This window comes from Drosophila yakuba, chromosome 3L (genome assembly GCF_016746365.2).
Source record: "Drosophila yakuba strain Tai18E2 chromosome 3L, Prin_Dyak_Tai18E2_2.1, whole genome shotgun sequence".
NCBI lineage: Eukaryota > Metazoa > Arthropoda > Insecta > Diptera > Drosophilidae > Drosophila > Drosophila yakuba.
In genome coordinates, this window is record NC_052529.2 from 13661725 (window position 1) to 13679831 (window position 18107).

At 46.2% G+C, this 18107-nt stretch overlaps 2 protein-coding genes across 6 annotated transcripts; one reads left to right on the forward strand and one right to left on the reverse strand.

The window, feature by feature from the left end:
- Positions 1–5: 5 nt before the first annotated feature.
- Positions 6–9289, reverse strand: LOC6534024 (tyrosine-protein phosphatase YVH1). Of its 2 annotated transcripts, XM_002094675.4 has the most exons (7): positions 8778–9289; positions 4211–4296; positions 3433–3549; positions 2924–3374; positions 1877–2392; positions 1444–1639; positions 6–1387 (listed from the first exon to the last, which is right to left on the reverse strand). In XM_002094675.4, the coding sequence occupies exons 2-7, from the start codon at positions 4229–4231 to the stop codon at positions 1357–1359; spliced, it is 1332 nt and encodes a 443-aa protein (XP_002094711.1). In that variant the 5' UTR covers positions 4232–4296; positions 8778–9289; the 3' UTR covers positions 6–1356. The 2 variants fall into 2 exon arrangements, with proteins under 2 accessions (XP_002094711.1, XP_015050367.1); XM_015194881.3 differs by lacking the exons at positions 4211–4296; positions 8778–9289 and adding an exon at positions 3616–3802.
- Positions 9290–11982: 2693 nt separating this feature from the next.
- LOC6534025 (BAG domain-containing protein Samui) lies at positions 11983–18105 on the forward strand. 4 transcript variants are annotated; one of them, XM_002094676.3, is made up of 4 exons: positions 11983–12934; positions 15610–15709; positions 15788–16931; positions 16994–18105. In XM_002094676.3, exons 1-4 carry the CDS (start codon positions 12680–12682, stop codon positions 17328–17330), a joined length of 1836 nt encoding a protein of 611 aa, XP_002094712.1. In that variant the 5' UTR covers positions 11983–12679; the 3' UTR covers positions 17331–18105. The 4 variants fall into 4 exon arrangements, with proteins under 4 accessions (XP_002094712.1, XP_015050370.1, XP_015050369.1 ...); XM_015194882.2 differs by lacking the exon at positions 11983–12934 and adding an exon at positions 14974–15160; XM_015194884.2 differs by having other exon boundaries at positions 15610–16931.
- Positions 18106–18107: the final 2 nt, after the last annotated feature.

The window sequence follows — 18107 nt, forward strand, 5'->3', positions numbered from 1 at the left end:
AACTATTTCCTAGGGATATCCAGGGTCATTTTTATTATGTTCTATATTGCAATTAGGTTCCATTTCAATTTTTGCGTCTTGGAGACAGTTGCTTTTATTATTGTATATTAATTGTATTAATTTGACAAACTTAACGATTTATTTTTTATATAACTTTAGTTTAAAACCGATTTGTGCATTTCTCTAGGCATTATAAATACAGTATTTGATTCATCGCCGTTCATCGCCATATGTGTTAGTGTATCTTCGAAGTTCGAACCATTTATATTTTGTCAAAGCCAGCTTGAAAAAATGTCTCAAATGTCCTTTAGATTGTTTAGATTGTTTTCGATATTCTAGGAAAGATTGTAAATAATTTTACATTCTTATCGATTATAATTTGAATTGTGTTTTGGTTTCATTATGATAAGCCACAAGCTTTAAAGCACACTTTAATGCGATTTGTTTGTTTTTTTTTTTTAGATAAATTTTGTTTGTGATCTAATGTGTGGTAAAGTCCGCTCTGTATTGCTTTTCATCTCGAGTTTTTCGTTTGTTTAGTGTGTGTGTGTGGAAGAAAGAGGGTGGGGTGAGCTAATAAACTTTGTTTATATATTCAATGCTACACAATGCAACAACTCTAAATAACAATCTCAAATCTCATATGTCAATACTATATCAACTAGGTATGAATGTATATAACGCTTGCCTTGTGTTTGGCCCAATTCGTTTTGGTTCGCTATCAAAATATTTGCAACAACAGTGGATGTAATCAAAAATACGCAATTGTACAATTCTCAATTATTGTTCGACTGTCTCCACAATCGCTCGCATCTCGCACGCGCCATCCTTCTTCGGTACAAAACTAACAAATGGCCATAACCAACCAGGTAACCAGGTAACCAGTTAACCAGGAGGCCGGGGAATCAGTCCTTCCAAATGGACCGACAACAAATCTGCTCGTATAAATAAATACGCTATATAATATACAGTAAATATGTGTGTATATGTATATGTCGGTATTTCTTAAATGCGTCTCTGAAAAATAATCTCTCAACATTTGATTTTCTTGATTCAGGCTGCACTCGAAGGCGAGTGCCCCGAATGCGTATTAAAAATTGATCAACAACTTTTAGTAGCCAAAGCCGGAAACGAAGGATTCCGCAGCCCAAGCATCTAACAACAGTAAGCTACTCAAGGATCCAACGAATCCCAAGCGGGAATCCATGGTCCACTACCAAACAAGTCTGCAGGTCACGAGCGCATTTTGCCAAAGGGTGCAAGTCGCTTAAGGATTACAGATTATATGCAGTGGGTGCCAACGCAACTCGCTTTACAAAAAAAACCTCCTCGCCCAATGACGGCTTGCTCTGGACTTCATCTCGGCTTCTTCACCAGGCTGGTGGATCTGTGGTGGTTGAAAATGTGGGTTACCAAAATGGCTGCAGGACTTTCATCACTCACCTTTTCACGCCGTGTCGTGGACTGGCGGGAGGAGTGTGGCAGGGTGAGGGTGGAGCCGAGCCTCCCGACGAGCCCCTCGACGAGGATATAGATAGTGTAGAGGCTCTGGGTGCCGAACAGCCCAGGTAAATAGCCGATCCCTTGTCAGCATCCCGCAAATCCACTCGGGAACCGTGGACGGAGGAAGGAACCGATCCTGTCAGAGGTCAAGAAATTCCATTTTATTGTATACCTTGAAAATGGGCTAACTAAAGAATCTCACTAAGTTGTCTGTAAACGATGAAGCATCTGAATTGTTTAATCCACTGCTTTTAAGATATTACATGATATAAAAAGTAATAAATACTGAGAACGCAATAACATTAATTTCAATACATCAGTCATGTTTCATTGCCGCGTCATCGTTTACAACCAACTGGAGAAGCTCACTCACCCGTGTAAGCGTGCAGTCCAGCCGGACTACTCCGTGGACGCACTCCGAAACCGCTGACCGTGCTAGCACTCCGCTGCAGCTGGGCGGAGCCATTACCCTCCCTGGCCGCCGACTCCCTTCGACTGCCGGCGCTGCTCACCCGAGGCGCTTCTCTCGAGGAGTTGCCCGGCCGGGGAGACCGCTGACTCCTGGGCAGCTGCTGCTGGCGCTGCTCCTGCTCACGGCGAGCATCCTCGAAGGCGGCGGCATACTCGGCCGCCTCGCGGGATGTGGTGGGCGGCTGTTCCAGGACGATCTCGTCCTCGGGAATGCGCTCGTTGCCCACCGAGCGACGGACCATGGGCAGCGGTGAGTTCTTGGGCGATGTGGGGCAGGATTGGGCGGCTACACTGCTCACGCTGAGCGAACTGGACGAGGCGTTGGCGTTGGAGGACTGGGCACGCAGACGCGAGTGTGTGGAGGCGTTGGAGGGACGACGTCGGAACAAGCCCTTCGTGGGGTCCATGTTGCAGACGCCTGCGCAGAAAGAAAAATGGATATATGATCATTAATATGGAATGCCAAAGGTTATTTGGAAATTTATCCAATTTTCTTTCCCGTTCGTCAAAGGAAAGTAAGTAAATTATACGAGACTTGAAGCAGATGATTCTTTTATTGGAGGTGACTATGGTTTTGTAAGACAGGATTGAGATTTTGGTAGACGTCGTCTTTTTAACTTCGATGTGGACTTGGCTCCTGGCTTCGTTAAAGTCTTGATCTCAACATACGACTCTTCATCATTATCCGAATCCACATTCTTGACGAAACGACCTTTGTCGCAATCCGGATCGTAGTAACGCACACTTGGCATAAGTTCCTTGCCCAAGCTAAAATCCTGTGAGGACTCATCGTTCAGATCCGTTTCAAAGGTGCTCCTCTTCCATTGGTCCACCGCGAAGTTAAGAGTATAAACCACGCTTCGCCTGACTTTGCCCAATCCCTCGCATTCCCCCTCGTCTTCCTCCTCCCCCTGATCAATATTACTTCCATCTAGGTCCTGACTCGCACCTGTTGGACATTTTTCGCCGCGGGAGCAGTTGCCCTCGCAGATGTCGCGGTTCTGCAGCAGCTCCTGGTAGTTGTCCAGCGCGGTGGCCACTTTGGTGCGATCCAGTTGCTCCAGAGCCGAGGATGGGAAGCGCTCCCTCAAGCGGCGCCGCTCCTCGGGCAGCTTAAACTGCTCAAACTCCTGCAGTTGGCTCTGGAATCCCGCATTGGGATTGGCCACAGCGCGACCAGCGCGAACCACCTTCAGCGCCTCCTTCCAGTTCAAGTGGGTGGCCGTCATGATGTAAGCCACGGCCACGGTCACCGAACGCGACATCCCCGCCAGGCAGTGGATGAGCACGTTGCCTTCGCGAAGTCGAGCGGCGTGAATGAAGTCGTTGCAGACGGAGAAGTACTGGGATAGATTCTGGTCCGGCGTATCCGAGGCCATCACGCACAGGTAGTGCTTGTCCTACGATGAAAAAATAACTTAATTGGACAACCCAGGATGAAGGACACGAATCACTTACCGGCAGCAGACGCCGCGGACTGTCATGTATGGCGATGATGTGCGAGATCTTGAATCTTTCCAGCTGAGTGTGATCCTTGGAGTCGCGGTAGTTGCCCACATAAAGTCCCGGCAAGACCTACAGAAAATAGCGAGATCAAAAACATATGGTTGTGGGATTAGGCTCTGGCTGCTCCGGGTTTACCTCTCCCATGTGCCAGTTCATTTTGGGGCGATCAGATAGCAAAATGATATGGTTTCGTGTGCCTACGATTTAGAGTGCTGTTTATGGAGACGGAAAAGTGGCAGCCTATTTATTGGTTTTCTTGCATGTTGTTCAGTTTTTGTTGCCTTTGACAAGTTGCCGTGACAACAATCGTGGACTCAGACTGAAAAGTTGGTACCAGAGCACCAATTCCACGTTATTGCGGAACCAGTTTATCGATATTTAATCACCGATCTATACGGCCGAACTGGCAGTGCAGTCAAACGCAACTGGCTTTTCTAAGCCGAAGACTAAATATTCTGAAAGTTACCACAATAACAAAGTCAAGTGCTTAATTCCAAATTAAAGTGTAACTTTAGCTTGCAGCATATTTGTGCATATGACTGTTACAACATATTTAATTAAAACGATATATTTTAGTTACTTTAAGCCGAATGATATGCAAGGCTTGACCATTTAAGTCCTGAAACTACTGCAATTATGGCTGCTTAACTTTTGTGTAGGACCTTGAAGACGGTTGTCATCGGTTTCTGTTTGTGATTTTGCAAGCCATAAATCTTGTCCTCGTTCTTACCTTGTTCATGCCATTCCCCATGTTTCTTCATTTAAAAGTTGCGGCTCACTTCCTCAATTGTCAAACGAATTGGCCCAAAAGCATTGCTGAAATGGTAAGAAGCAGAGGAAGAGAATCCTTTATTTGACAAGTTCAGGCGCAAAATTCCCAGCGAAGGCCAAGAGGAAATGGCAGTGTGATTGTGATTGTGATTGTGCTTGTGATTGCGAGTGTGGGCTTTGGGGGCAGCTAAATGCTTTTGTTGTGGGCCGTGATGAAAGTGCAAGTGGCAAATGTTGCAAGCTGTTGCCACTGCCATGGCCAAAACGTAATGGATGTCTTTGTCGCCGCCTTCGTCGCGGAAGTAAACAGACCTTGACGCTGGCTCGCCTGCATCTCATTAGTGAGACAGTCAGACAGACAGACAGATAGACTGTTTGTCCTGGTATTGGGGCTAGGATTTGGGTTCGGAATGGGCCGAAATGCCAGAGGCTAAGCACCAGCAACTGGCCTACCTGTTTGGCCCCCAAAAGTGGGCAAGGTTAGGAGACGGGGTCCTTGCAACAGTTGGTTGGGCCCGCTTTGCTTTCTTTCTTCCTGCCACCCCTCTAAGGACACTGGCAGAGGCCTCATCACAAAGTCAAGACGTGGGCAGCCCACCACCTATGAGCCTACGAGCCTATGAGTCTACGTTGTGTAACACACTCTCGGATCCCACCCATCCTTTGGGTGCACTTGGAATCCGACACATTTGCATAAGTTGTCTCGCGTTGAGGCAATGGGCAAAGTGTCGCTTTGTTGTAATTTCATTCCCGGCACGTTGTCGTCGCAGCCACGGGCATTAAATTGACTGACATACTCGAGAGCAGAAGAGTCGGAGACCAGGAGACCTGGAGCAGATAAGGCACGTGTGTGCCGCGCCAGCAGTAGCAGCTGTCATTTACCAGTCAGCCCGACTTGGCCAATGGAAACCACCCGCCCATCCACTTCCGGAACGGGGAAATTACGAAATTAGAGCAGTCAATCTAGCCCCTTCATCCCCTCAAAGGTATCGGAGGCAATTGATCAGCCAAAATTGCTGCTTAGCAGCATTCGGACAGCGGCGACATGGACTTCAAGTGCATCCAATCAGCATCACAGTGCCTATAAATAGGCAGCGCCCACTTCCATTCGGTCCGAGTTGGAGGATTCGGGCGCAGAGCCGCAATTCGATTCAATTGATGTGACACTTCGCTCGTCTCGGCCTCCGTGTTCCGTCCTACAATTCCGCACAGATGGAGCACAGGGATTAAGATTGGGACTAGAAGGGCTTTGGCGCACTTAGGAAAATACTTATTACATGATGGATGGATGTGGCTCTAATTAATGGAAAAATGGAAAGGAGCCTTGAATTGATTTTGTTCATTGATAAATTTGCACTCAAGTATAACTAAATTGTGGGTATTGCATGAGGATATAAAGCAGTTCAATGGAATTTCATAAACATTCAATACGTCTGTTTGAAGTTTAACCTGGGTACTCTTTGCCACCGGTAATGATTTAAAACATACTTCGGAAATGCAATTGAAACTGATATTATTTTCATGTATGTGTGTGGGGAAACTGGAAACCGGAACCGCCTCGCTTGTGCGCCTGTGACGTCCTTTGTCCTTGTGTCCTTGTGCTCCTGTGTTAGTGGAAGTGTGTTGGTTTAGCCGCTGGCCAAATATTTTAGGGGCCATGATTGAAAAGCAGTTTTGCATTGAATTCATCGCCGAACTTCTAATGAAATCGCATTGTGGCCGGCGCCCTTTTCCCTCTTTTTCCGACCAATGCATTTCCGGGCCGTTTGCCAAGGCGATTTTTTTCGCTTTGGAAGAAGTGTTGCATGCCCCGAGGCGCAGACATTGAGTGAGTTGAAATTTATGGAAAGCTTTAATCAAATTAAATCGTTCCCTGCTCAACTGCTCTTCCTGACCGGACCTGCATTTGCTGCCAAGTTTTTCACTTTGCTATCCACCGTAATGGCGCGAGTTTTTCCACGAATGTTTTTTGATTATCGTTTCCCCATAATTTGGGTTTTTCTTGTACCCAATGTCATTTGAAGGGGGGGCATATACGAGTATATTATATGCATATATAAATTAGCCGGAATCGGCCTTGTCCCATCTCGACCGTTTCGTGCGCCGCCCCCTACGGCTGGCAGTCAATTATATCGTTTAGACATTCAACATGAGCAATAAAATACATGCCACAGCGGCACCAGAAGCCGCACCTACCAGGACAAAAGTGGATGGGATTGGGATTGGGTCTGGTGACGCTTTATGACTCCATCGCTTGCTGGTGGCCTGGTGAGTCAATAGCGGAGCGATATGCCGGGTGGGAAGCCTCCGCCGTCCAAGGGTAGAAGTCCCAATTGCTCAGTGACTGTGAAAAATGTGAGTTTTTTGCCATCGAGCTTTGTTTGCAATAAATGTTTCAGGCATGAAAAGGGACAAACACGTCGAGGTCTATAAACATACAGTTCAACATCCCTAAATTGAACTGTTTATCGAAAACGAACAACAATATATATATATACAAGAAACTATTTAAAAGTTTTTAAACCGCCTTTAAATTTGTAATAGTCTCAAAGACTTCTTCATCACTACAGGTGTTGAACAGTAAGGTATACTTATAGGCAGATTCCTAAAGAACCAAACAATGATCTAAGGCTTTTTAAAATCTTGACTTCTTAACACATATTCAAGAACATTATAACATTATTTATAAAAAGACAAAAGGTCTTTAAATTACGAACTTAAGCTAGAGAGAAGACCAAGTTTTATGAACACAATATCTACTGTACAATAAATACATCAAAATAGCGATTATGTTTTGCTTTCTTTGCTGCCAGGCAGGCAGTTTTAAATAAATTCGAAGGCCTACACCCTCACACACCCTACACTCTCACCCACGAGAATGGAACTCGAAAGGGGCGGAATGTAGGGGCAGTCATGTGTGTCCCTCTTCACAGGATAGGGGCAGCCCAGCCAGCAGCCAAACAGCGCCGCTTTGTCTGCGGATATGTCAATGGACCGGCAGCAACCACCTACCTCCTGAGGAGAAGGGTCACAAGTGTGGAGCCGACTAAGCAAAACTTTCCTTCCAGAGGGCACGTGCTGCCATAAAATGCTTTATTAACATACAACCGTTCTGGCCAAGATGGGTAAATACAGGGTGTACAAGAGGGGGGTATTGTTGATTTCATGAGCTTCGAGGATTTCATTGCTCCAAGCAAACATTGTACGGGCTCCTAAGCAAACGCTAGTGCCAGCAGAAACTATTTTCACTGGCCACCGGCTATCTGGTAACCGAAATCCCCCCAATTCCAAACCCTTACTGGTCCTCGGGCTGTGACAGAGACAAAGTGTTGCCATCGTCGAGGCAATAAAACTGAAGTGTGATCGCCTGGCATCACCTACCCCATGATGACACACATAATCTGAGTCAATGTGGGGACATCAACCTTGATTTCGGATTGCATCCGTTTCCCTCAGCAGCGGAACTCTATCTGCAATTCCACTTTCCCGCCCAGGTCACAGCTAATTAACTGCATTCGAGACCGAGAACGAGTCCGAGTCCTGCGAAATGAAACCCTCGAAATGTGACAATCTGAACTTAATGAACCGTACACTCGGCTCGGAAGTTTTCGCCGTCGAGAGAACGAAATTTAAATAACTAATTAGGCAGGTGGGAGGCGGGAGTGGTGGTCGAGTTGCATGACTCAACATATTAATTTCGTTTTACATATGCAATGAGTGTGGCGTTAAAAGTTTTGGCCATGTTTTTAGTGTGCAACAAGGGAAATTAAGCGAAATGAGGCATTCAAAATGAGGGTTTCTCTCTTTGGCAGCAGTTGGCATTTGAAATTAAACGGATATGAGCTATATGGGATGTATAACATTGTCCCTGGGCCATTGTATACACAGAGTACTTTTACGACTTTTCACAAGTAATTAGGAGTCAACCGGGCGTATACGTGATTTTTCATTATAATACTACAACGATTAAAGTTTTGATAACCGTGAAGAGATATCTTGAAATCTTAGCCCACATAAATGTCAATATATATGTAGAGTACAGAATTTTGTAATGTAATATTTTAAGTGCTACACAATTTCACACGAGTCTCAAATCGTAAATAAACAAACAGCCAAAACCGTGATAGATATCTATGCACAGAGTCATCTGCATGCTCTTGCTGCCGATGGTATCCACAGTCACGTTTCGGGGCATTTTCACACCAATTCGAGTTTGACGGCCGGCTGACAGTCCACGACGCGCCCAAACAGCACATTACCCATACGACCCGTGGGCCAAGATTTACATGGAAAACACTTACGCGCTCTTGACACGGGAGGGAAGAAGGTGGAGGACTGTCCGTTAATTCCCCAGTTGCGTGCCCAAAACAAAAAATAATTATTCGAAAAAGCCGCAAATTGTTTCATACATACGTACATATATGAATGCGAGCAGAGAAGTATAGTTTTTGGCAGAAATCGGACGTGGGTCAGTCACCCAACGGAATGTGGCATTATGGAGCCGTTAAGGGAATCGCTGGACTTACGTTAACTTGGGCGCTCCGGTTGCTTGCCTTACTGGTCAATGGAGCTGCCACATGGAGACCTTCAAGTGCGACTTCGACTCGCGAGAGAGGGAGAGAAAGTAGAGAAAGTCGAGCGGCAACTCCTGTTATATCACGGTGCCAGCGGCGGTCGCACAAATGCACAAATTTTGATTCGGTTCACACAAATTTTTCGCTAGTGTGAATTTCTCTCAGTGTGAACTCTAAACTAAACTGTGTGACGCTTAAAGCCAAGTCGATAGTATCCTGACCAGTTTTTCATGTCGTTTCTGCGGCCCGGAGCGTTATAGAATAGGGAGCCGTAAAAGGTGTAAACGTGAAACGAGCGTTTGAGGACCGAGAAACAATGAAAGTCAAACCGCAAGAAACGCAGCCGTGAAATGTGTGGATAGTGGAAATATGGAAAAAACGAGCTGCAGCCGCCGCGTGAGTTCCGTTTGCAGGACGAGGATTGCGCCAAACGAATCGGCTCGAGCGCTGGTCACAGACTGAGCAGCTGAGCACCACTGCCATTCGGACTTGGCTCAAACGGAGTGGTTCTGGCCGAGGCACGGGCACCGATGCCCGCGGGCATGAATGGGAACAAGCCGAGTTTGCGCACCACCACAGCGCGCCAAAATAAAAACTCACTCAATGTGGCAGTTCGGCTCGTAGAGAGAGGTGCCTTGCCACAGAGTACGTAAAAACCTTTGATTCAGTTATATAATTGAGGGGGCGACCGGTCAGGTTTTATTTTGTATAGTTCTGCCTTTCTTACGGGGGAAACCTCACCTGTCGATGGGCAATTAACGGCGAGTCGGGCAGTCAGTAATGAACAAATCCATAAGCTACCCCATTGAAACGGTGAGGTTAATTGAGCCAATGTTCGATATTAACGGTAATCGAGTGCTATATGGTAGTTACAGCCAGCACAATGGGGAAAAAGTCGTATATACATATATGAAATATTCTTAGGTTAGCCGATCTATTGCAGGAATCTCAATATATATGTTACTCGTAGAGTAATGATAAGCTTTGATCTCCTTCATAACTTCATAACTGAGTTCTTCCTTATAAATGTAATGTAATATTTAATTTACATTTACCAAAATATAACTAAAAGTCTGCACAATAATAACCTTTTTTTTACAATTAGAGAGTCATATTGCTAGGGTATCAAGTTGAAATTCCAAATCTGATACTCATATTTGTTTCACTTTGTTATGGGAATCGGAGGTTCTGCGATTGCAGCATATTTAGCCAGATTAGACACTTGCTCTTGATTGACTCACCCGATTTGTTTTGACGGCTAAAGTTTCATTCATGCGGCCATAAAAGGAGCAGATCAAAATTCGAAAGAATTCTGTATGAGAAGCCTAATTACTCATAAACCCCAATCTTATGAATTTGATGCTTTATTGGCCAATTGATACAATAACTTCACGAAACTGATTTATTTATCTTGACCTGTTTCACAAAAGCGATATATTTGTTTTTGAAACGCGAGTTCTGAGAAAAACGTCTGAAATGCATAATCAATCGAGTTGCCTGGCATTGCATTTCGCTCGTGTATCTACATGGCAATTATAGCAACGAAAATCGCATGTATATGTATAATCAGATATGAACGTATACAATTCACTTTGCTCATGTCTATACAGAGATGTGCAGTATTTAATTATGAATTATTTCCATTTTATATGCCCTCGCGACGCTTTGGTTCGCCCAAACAACGAGAAAGTATTTGGAAAATAAATCTAACGGATAAAGATAGGTGGGCGTGCCGCCGTCGGCAATCCGATAATATATGTACATAGATACATGCGCATGCATATTTTCTGAGATCTACAATTGAGGTTAATATACTAATAATGAATCAATTGCGAAACGTTTTCAGAATTACCATCAGCGAAGTGGATACAGCTGATGATACAAAATAAATAATTGTTAACAATAAAAGCTATGCATTTAAACAGTTTTATAATCTCTCTCCCATTTAAGCAACCTTACTATGCTGACCGCGATTGTGCGCGTGGGTCACTTCGTGATTCTTAAGAAAATGCTTATGGCGCGAGTGACTAATGGTTGCTGAGGTGGAGTAAACATTTGGCCCAAACAACTGGCGGTTATCAGCTGATCGTTTACCAATAACAGTCGACTTGCGAAGACATTCTGTCGCTACTGCACATTGTACTTTTCTTATGGCGAAAACTGAAAACTGAGGTATCCAATGCGGGGGAGATGGGGCAACAGATCGTTAGTCATTGATCGATTGATTGGCCGCTCAACAAGAGTCGTCAGTGGGCGATGACAACTGTTTACGCTGCTGATTTTGCCTTCTTTTTGCCTTTTTGCCTTTTTGCCTTTGTGTTTGCCTTACTTGTTGTTGCTCTTCGGCGGTTGTGACGTGTTTGTATGTAGGCGGCCAGAATGCAGTGAGATAAAAGCTGATGAATAAAATATTTATTTCTTTAATGGGCCCGACAGGTATTGAAAACGAGCAACTTATTGCTGCTTTTTGAAGTTTTTTGATACAAAATACGGGTTTTTAATAATTTAAATAAGCAGCAAATAATATTCGTTACCTTTGACTTTAAGAAATTATAAGAATGGTCTGATGATGCGTACTTTGTTTAGTTATTTCTGAGATATACAAATAACTTTTGCTATATATATTCATTGATTAATAACCATTTTACAAATCACAAAAATGGTGCCATTCGATTATAGTTACTACCAATTCGATTGTCCATTTTTCTCCCAGTGTGGCTTACGGTTACAGATTTGAATTCTAGAAGCCATGCGACTGCCGAGGAATGCGTTTTAGAGAGCCGCTCTCTCGGCCAACTTTCTATTTATAAGTCTGATGTGTGATCGCTGCACGGAGAGAGAGTGAGAGAGAGAGAGTGGGCAGAGAGAGCGGATCGAGAGAATGGTATCCGTATCCGTATCCGTATCCGTAAGATAGTGTTAAACATTTACCAATTAAGGTCTGAAACCGCCGGAGAAGAGCCAGGTAGAAGCCAAGCAAAGCTTACCGCGAGAGAAAGATACAGGGCGACCGAACGGAGGAGAGCAATTGAGAATAGAGCGAGGCAATGGAGAGAGAGAGTGCAAGAGAGAGAGAGCTCCACAGTGGGGCTGTTGGCAAAGGCAAATTAAACGGTAATGGCTAGCAGCGAATGGCGATGGAGATGGCGCTCAGTCGACGAGCAACTTTGGCAGCGTGAGGTCGCCCGTGTGGATGCGTGGCCCCGTAAAAACAACAACAAACAACCGCCGAGTGGCAATGTGCAAAAATAAAAAATCTATATATATTTTAAATTGAATATAGAAATCCGAAAACCCACACACGCACACACACACACACACCAGCGCAGGGCCAGAGAGCGCGAGCGGAAATACTTAAAAAGCTGAAACAAAAAAGTGGAAGTAAAAAAGTGGCCGTATCGGTGTGCGGCAGCTAGAAAGTGTGGCCAAAAGTGACATCACACTCCGGTCGGTTAGCAAAAAAGCAGCAGCAGCAGCAGCAACAGCAACAGCAGCAGGAGCTAAAGCATCAGGAACATACGAGAAGCCCCAATCGAAATCGAGCGGTACTCGCACGCGTCGTCGCTCAAGGTGAGCCCGCGCCCGCACCCCTCTATTAAAAGCCCCCGCCACCCCCGTGCACAGCAGTCCGCGTCCAAAAATTAATCTCAACAACTGGCACGACAAGTAGTCGCCGACGAAAAGTCACCGCCAAGTATCAACAAAAGGAAATAAATTAAAAAATTGTCGCTACGCAGCGAAACGTCGACGGATTCGATAGCGTTTAGGCCGAGCGGTACAAGCGGTACGAGCGGTACGGATACGGATACGATTGCGATTACGGTTACGCTCCACTCCTGGCCAGTGATTCACCCATGAAGCCCACTATGATGGCGGCCAATCAGGCGCAAAGCAATCCCGCCACCGCCGCCGGTAACAATGTCTCACCCGGCGGGCCCGGAGTCAATATACCCGTGAACCGGGAGTACGTGAGTGGTGGCTACGGATCGCCACAGCAGTCGGCACAGTACCACAGTCCCCAAAACGCATACGGATCGCCCAGGCAGCAGCAGCAGCACTTCCAGCAGCACCAGCAGGTTCCTCCAAATCAGCAGCAGCAACATTTTCAGGTGAGTGGCCGCCAGCGGTTGTACGGCGCAGGGGGAGGTGGACGCGGAGAGGGGGTCGGGTGGCAGACGAGCGGCAGCGGCGAGAGATCCCAAGGTTGGCGCCTGGCAAGGTCGATCCCCCACCCTCCAGATCTCCCCCGCCCCCAAAAAGCCTCGATCGCATAGCTGGGACATATTCGTATGAGTGTCATGGTTTTTGTTGTTCGCTAGCCGTGTGGCAATTCGAGTACAGTGGGGATTCTTGACGCGGAAACAGCTGGCTTGAAATAATAAGAGTGGGCATTGTAGCGTGATCTATTGTTTAGAAAGATTTGGCAAGAACGGAAAAGCCATGATCGACTTTTTCTCAGGAATAAAATTATTGCAGATGTTAAAACATAAATCAAAGTTTAGTTGGTTAGTTAAAGTGATTTAATTGTTTATATAAACAATTGTTTTTTAGACTAATATGGACAATTAACTCAAAACTACCAAACTACATATGTAGATCTACTATTTGAAGTCTATTACTACTTTGCTTTAAATTCTACAAAATGTGTTCCACAGATGCCTATAGCACGGCCAGATTTTCCTAAATACCTTGGGCATTTTCCAAATTACTATGAATGCCCGACGAGCTTAACTCTTTGTTTGTTTCCTGGGAAAACGATTAAGTTTTATTTATTTTACTGTGCTATGACACAGCGGTTTTTCCATTTGTTTCACTTTTCGAAATGGGTCCTTGGCAATTTCGCATTGCCTTTTAGCGCTATGTAAACTCTCTAAATCGCAATAAGAGTGCGGAACAATGGAAAAGTCAGTGTGGTTGCGTAAATGCCCCAGCTCACCCCACCACAAAGGGGGCTTCAAGGGGGGAAAACCAACCCCCCATGAGTGTGTCAAGTGTGTGTGCACACTCTGTTGACCTACTGGGCATAAACTTGCAGTATCTGCTGGGGGGATGGCCAAGTTTCTGGGCTGATGTCGTGTCAAGAGCTCGTCTAGTGGCCAACGCTGCGTATGATTAATGCCGCAACGCGTGCGGAATTTTACCAGAGACAAGTAATGTACAGCTGTTTCTTTGCGGCCTAATCTAATGGCCAGCAATCCAAGTCTATCACAAACCATAGAAATCGCTGAAAATATTTGAAAATTTCTAGAAGAAAACACACAAGCTAATGACGCGTTGCTCTGCTAATGCTCTCGTTCTTTCGTTCTTTCTATTTTGGCGCCGAGAATCGGTCGAAATACCGCTCTATTCAATTGGCGCGCTCTTGATTCTTCAGCAAAGTCCGCTGTGCGTGTCTGCTGTGTGTGTCTTCCGCTGTAGGTGGGCACACCGTACAGTAAACTCATAATGGCACTCCATATGTGCGCATATCGGTGGAAGCAAGCCAGTTGGCTAATGGGGAGCGTGGGTGGATTTTGGTTGCTCAACATCAAGTTGGCCAACGCGGGGGCCTCGGCAATGCGTTGGTGACGTTGACTACATAAAAACGTCATCACCAGCTTAACGTACAGTGGGTGCGGGCTAAGGTAAACTTTGGACTTTAATCAGGTGACTGACCCAAAATGTCTAATAAAAATGTTTTGCCTACAATTGTTTTTTTTTAAGACTTTCAGCAGTTTAACAGTAGTTTAAAAAATCCTTCTAAGGTTTCACAATGAAAATATGTATACATTACATACACTAAAATTTCTTCAAGTGTGCTTATGTAAGATAACCAGTAAATTATCATTAGTAATTGAAGGGTATTGTAAAACAACACGAATTGTTAAAGTAAACACACGTATCTTTCCCCTGCCGTTCAATTCAGAACGGTAGAATTCAGTGAAACCGAACCTTTTCTGATTTGAGGTGTTCGCTGTACTTAGTTCACTGTACTTCCATAAGTCTGTTCGGGTAACTGAGTTAAAAAAAATAAAGAGAGAGAGCGTCCTTTTAGGAGAGACTCAAAATCTCTCGACTGTCTCAGAAACTACGAGAAGTGGCCAGAATGAGCCAGCGGATTCGAGAGTGGGCGCCATTCGCTTTAAAAGGCCTTCTCGGGCGACGAGTTGCCTCATTCGCACGTAAACAATCGGACGCAGTGCATCACGTCACCAAGCGGAAAAGCATTCAAAAGCTAGAAAGACATACGGACTATAGCTAAATACTCGTAGAGTAGTACACTTGTAGCGAATTAATTGACGGGCAGTGAGCAGTGCTCATTGATAAAGTAAACAAATTGAGCAGGCAGGCAAAAGGTAAGGTTCCGACATCGACATAGAAATCGACATCGACATCGAGATCCATCCGCTCCCCAACAGCTGTTCGTTCAGTGCCAATTGACATCACTTGTTTGCCCACACTCGTACCCAATCTATATGGTTCTGACTCACCCTGTTATTTATAAACAATTCGCCCACCGAGCCGAGCAATTTGCACTCCTCTATTGCCACACAGAACAATTAGGTGATGTGAAAAGGCGATTTTCAACCGTATAAAAGCATTTTTCTTTTCATTAAATATTATTTAAATCATTGCAAATATAAATTAAATAAATTCAAAACTATTGACTAAAACGTATTGAATAACATGGTGGGACGAATATATGTGACCTATATGAAAAGATTGCCTCTTAGCACATCTTAGCTAAAATCATTCCGAAATCATTCCAATTCAAGTATTAATAATTGCTCTCTGCTGATTGCAGCCGACCTTCGGATTCGAACCTAACATGGACATGGACAACATGTTCCCGCGCTCGCACCTGGGCAGGATGCATGATCCCTTCGCCGGCTTCGGCGACTCACGTAAGCGGAGCAGTTTGCACGGACCCAGTGGTCAAGTCCATGCTGATGATGACTTTCCATCCTATTTCGACGATCCAGACTTTGGTTTCCCCCGTTTCTCAACGATGGGCCGCCGAGGTCGGATGCCCGGTGGGGCCAACACTCACATGGACCACGATGACGACTTCTTCAATCGGCTGCCCTCGGAGTTCCGCCAGTACATCCCAGATGGTTTCGGAGGCAGACGTGGTCCAGGTGCTCCTCCTGCACCCGGACAAGTTCCACAGCAGCAGCAGCCACAGCCGCAATATACCCAACAGCAGCCCCAGACGCACTTCCAGTTTGGTGTGCCGCCCCAGCAACAGCAAGTCTATGCGGGATCAACCCAGCAGCAGGTGCCGCAGACGCCTTCGAAGCGTCTATGCGATGCTGCCATCCAGACGGAGGATCCTGCCGGTCGCTCGGAGGTCGATTGTGCCCCGCCGGCTAACTTGAACCAGCACGGACTGCGAAACACTGTGGACATGGGCGTGAAGAGTGCCGCCGAGCAGGATCAGGGACTGCGCTCCCACTCCGCGCCTCCGCCAGAGCAGCAGAATCTGCAGTATCAGCAGCAGCAGCATCAGCAGCCGGGAGCACATAACCAACAGTTTGGCACCCAGACAAGTCCGCCCATTCAGGGTCAGCAGTTCAAGACCTACTATGCGCCCCACCAGCAGACGCATCCACAGCAAAAGCAGCAGACTCCGCCGCCAGCGCCACAGACCCCAGGTGGCACCTATGTGCGCACCATACCCATCTTCGTGGAGGGTCGCACCGAGCCCATCATCAATGCCCACAAGGAGATCCCCAACCAGAATGCTCCGCCCAGTGCTCAGGCCCAAGCTCAGGCACAGGCATATGCGCAGGCACAGGCACAGCAACAGGCTCACGCTGCTCCACAGCAGCAGAGACCGACGCCACTGAACACGCAGCAGGTGCATCCTGACCAGCAAGTGCCAGTTGAGGGAGCCGCTGGATTGCCGCCACAGACGCCACACACCCTCAACTCGATCAACAAGATCCAGGACATACAGCGCGACGTGCTGGAGCTCATGGGCAAGGTGGAGCAGTTCAAGGGAACGCGCGAGGAGAAGGAGTACGCCTACCTGGACGAGATGCTGACCCGCAACCTGCTTAAGCTAGACACCATCGACACAAACGGCAAGGACAGCATTCGTCTGGCCCGAAAGGAGGCTATCAAGTATGTTCTAGTCTCCAAAGTCCATTATACGGTTTAATTAATTCAATAATTGTTACTTGCAGATGCATTCAGGCTTCGATAAATGTGCTGGAGGCCAAGGCCGAGGAGAACGCCAGAGCGGCATCAGGAGCAGCAGCTGCACCTAGCACCGCAGCTTTAGCGGTTGACACAGGTGCAGCTGCTGCCCCAGAAGCGGCCGGCCAAAATGCGGAGCCAGTGACTCCACAGCCACAGGATGCTACTAAACTGCAGGAACCCATCCCTCTGCCAGCACCATCAAATGCGGCACCCGTGGAGGGTGCAGCTGCTCCGGAAGCAAACGCCGCGGAGGCTGCAGCTCCTGGTGTGGCGACCCAATCCGTCGCGCAGTCGGAGGCAACCACAACGACGTCGGAATGATGAACACAGCGCCTGTACAAGGCGACCGTTTCGAAGCAGCTACGCAAATTAACCAAATTCAAGTGACAACAGGCGGAGGATGGAGGCGAGTCCCGATCCCGACTCATCAACGGACAGCGACAGACTTGATTTTACTGAATTCAAAGTAAATGTGAATGTGAATTGGATGTGGATGTGAGTGTGAATAGGAGGAGCTGGCGACGAATCTTTGCTAGTATTTTGTAGAAGCACACCCGTACTATCTAAACATATGCAAATCTCACGTGTCGAACACTCAACACCCACTCATCCCACACACGCACACACACACAGCATAGATTATAGGCTAGTAAGAAAATTGATATTGAGAAAAAGTGCCTGCTTAGAATTCGGAAGTTAACAGAACGAAAACGATTTGACAACAAGGGTTGCGATTGCTACCGCAGCCCAGTTGTCCTTCACTTAAAAGAGCTGATTATGTTTAAGCGATAGATCACCATGAGGATATTTTTGAACCCGAGTCCAGTTTTTATACGTAAATTGTGCCGAGGAGCAGCAACAGGGGCAGCAAGCCGCCGTATGATCTCATACAAATCTACAGCAAACGCGCTTGCTTGCCACAGCCACAGCCGTAGCCAGCCACCTCATCCATCCAATCAATCAACCGAGTGCACCACTCACGGCTTTGCTGCAGGTGAATTGTTAAACGAAAGTAAACTCTTATAGAAAAAACTATGATAACTATTTATGCTACTAATTAATGCGAAAATAAATGTAGATATTGTTGACCATAAAACA

What these genes read in the sequence shown, in the direction of transcription:
- LOC6534024 (XM_002094675.4), bottom strand. Translation starts at nt 4,231, where the DNA reads ATGGGGAATGGCATGAACAAG. An exon ending in TGGGGAATGGCATGAACAAG is followed by an intron (nt 3,550 to 4,210) that starts GTAAGAACGAGG and finishes TATTTTCTGTAG; the next exon opens with GTCTTGCCGGGACTTTATGT. An exon ending in TGGACTGCACGCTTACACGG is followed by an intron (nt 1,640 to 1,876) that starts GTGAGTGAGCTT and finishes GACCTCTGACAG; the next exon opens with GATCGGTTCCTTCCTCCGTC.
- LOC6534025 (XM_015194884.2), top strand. Translation starts at nt 12,680, where the DNA reads ATGAAGCCCACTATGATGGCGGCCAATCAGGCGCAAAGCAATCCCGCC. An exon ending in AGCAGCAGCAACATTTTCAG is followed by an intron (nt 12,935 to 15,609) that starts GTGAGTGGCCGC and finishes TGCTGATTGCAG; the next exon opens with CCGACCTTCGGATTCGAACC. An exon ending in GCCCGAAAGGAGGCTATCAA is followed by an intron (nt 16,932 to 16,993) that starts GTATGTTCTAGT and finishes TGTTACTTGCAG; the next exon opens with ATGCATTCAGGCTTCGATAA.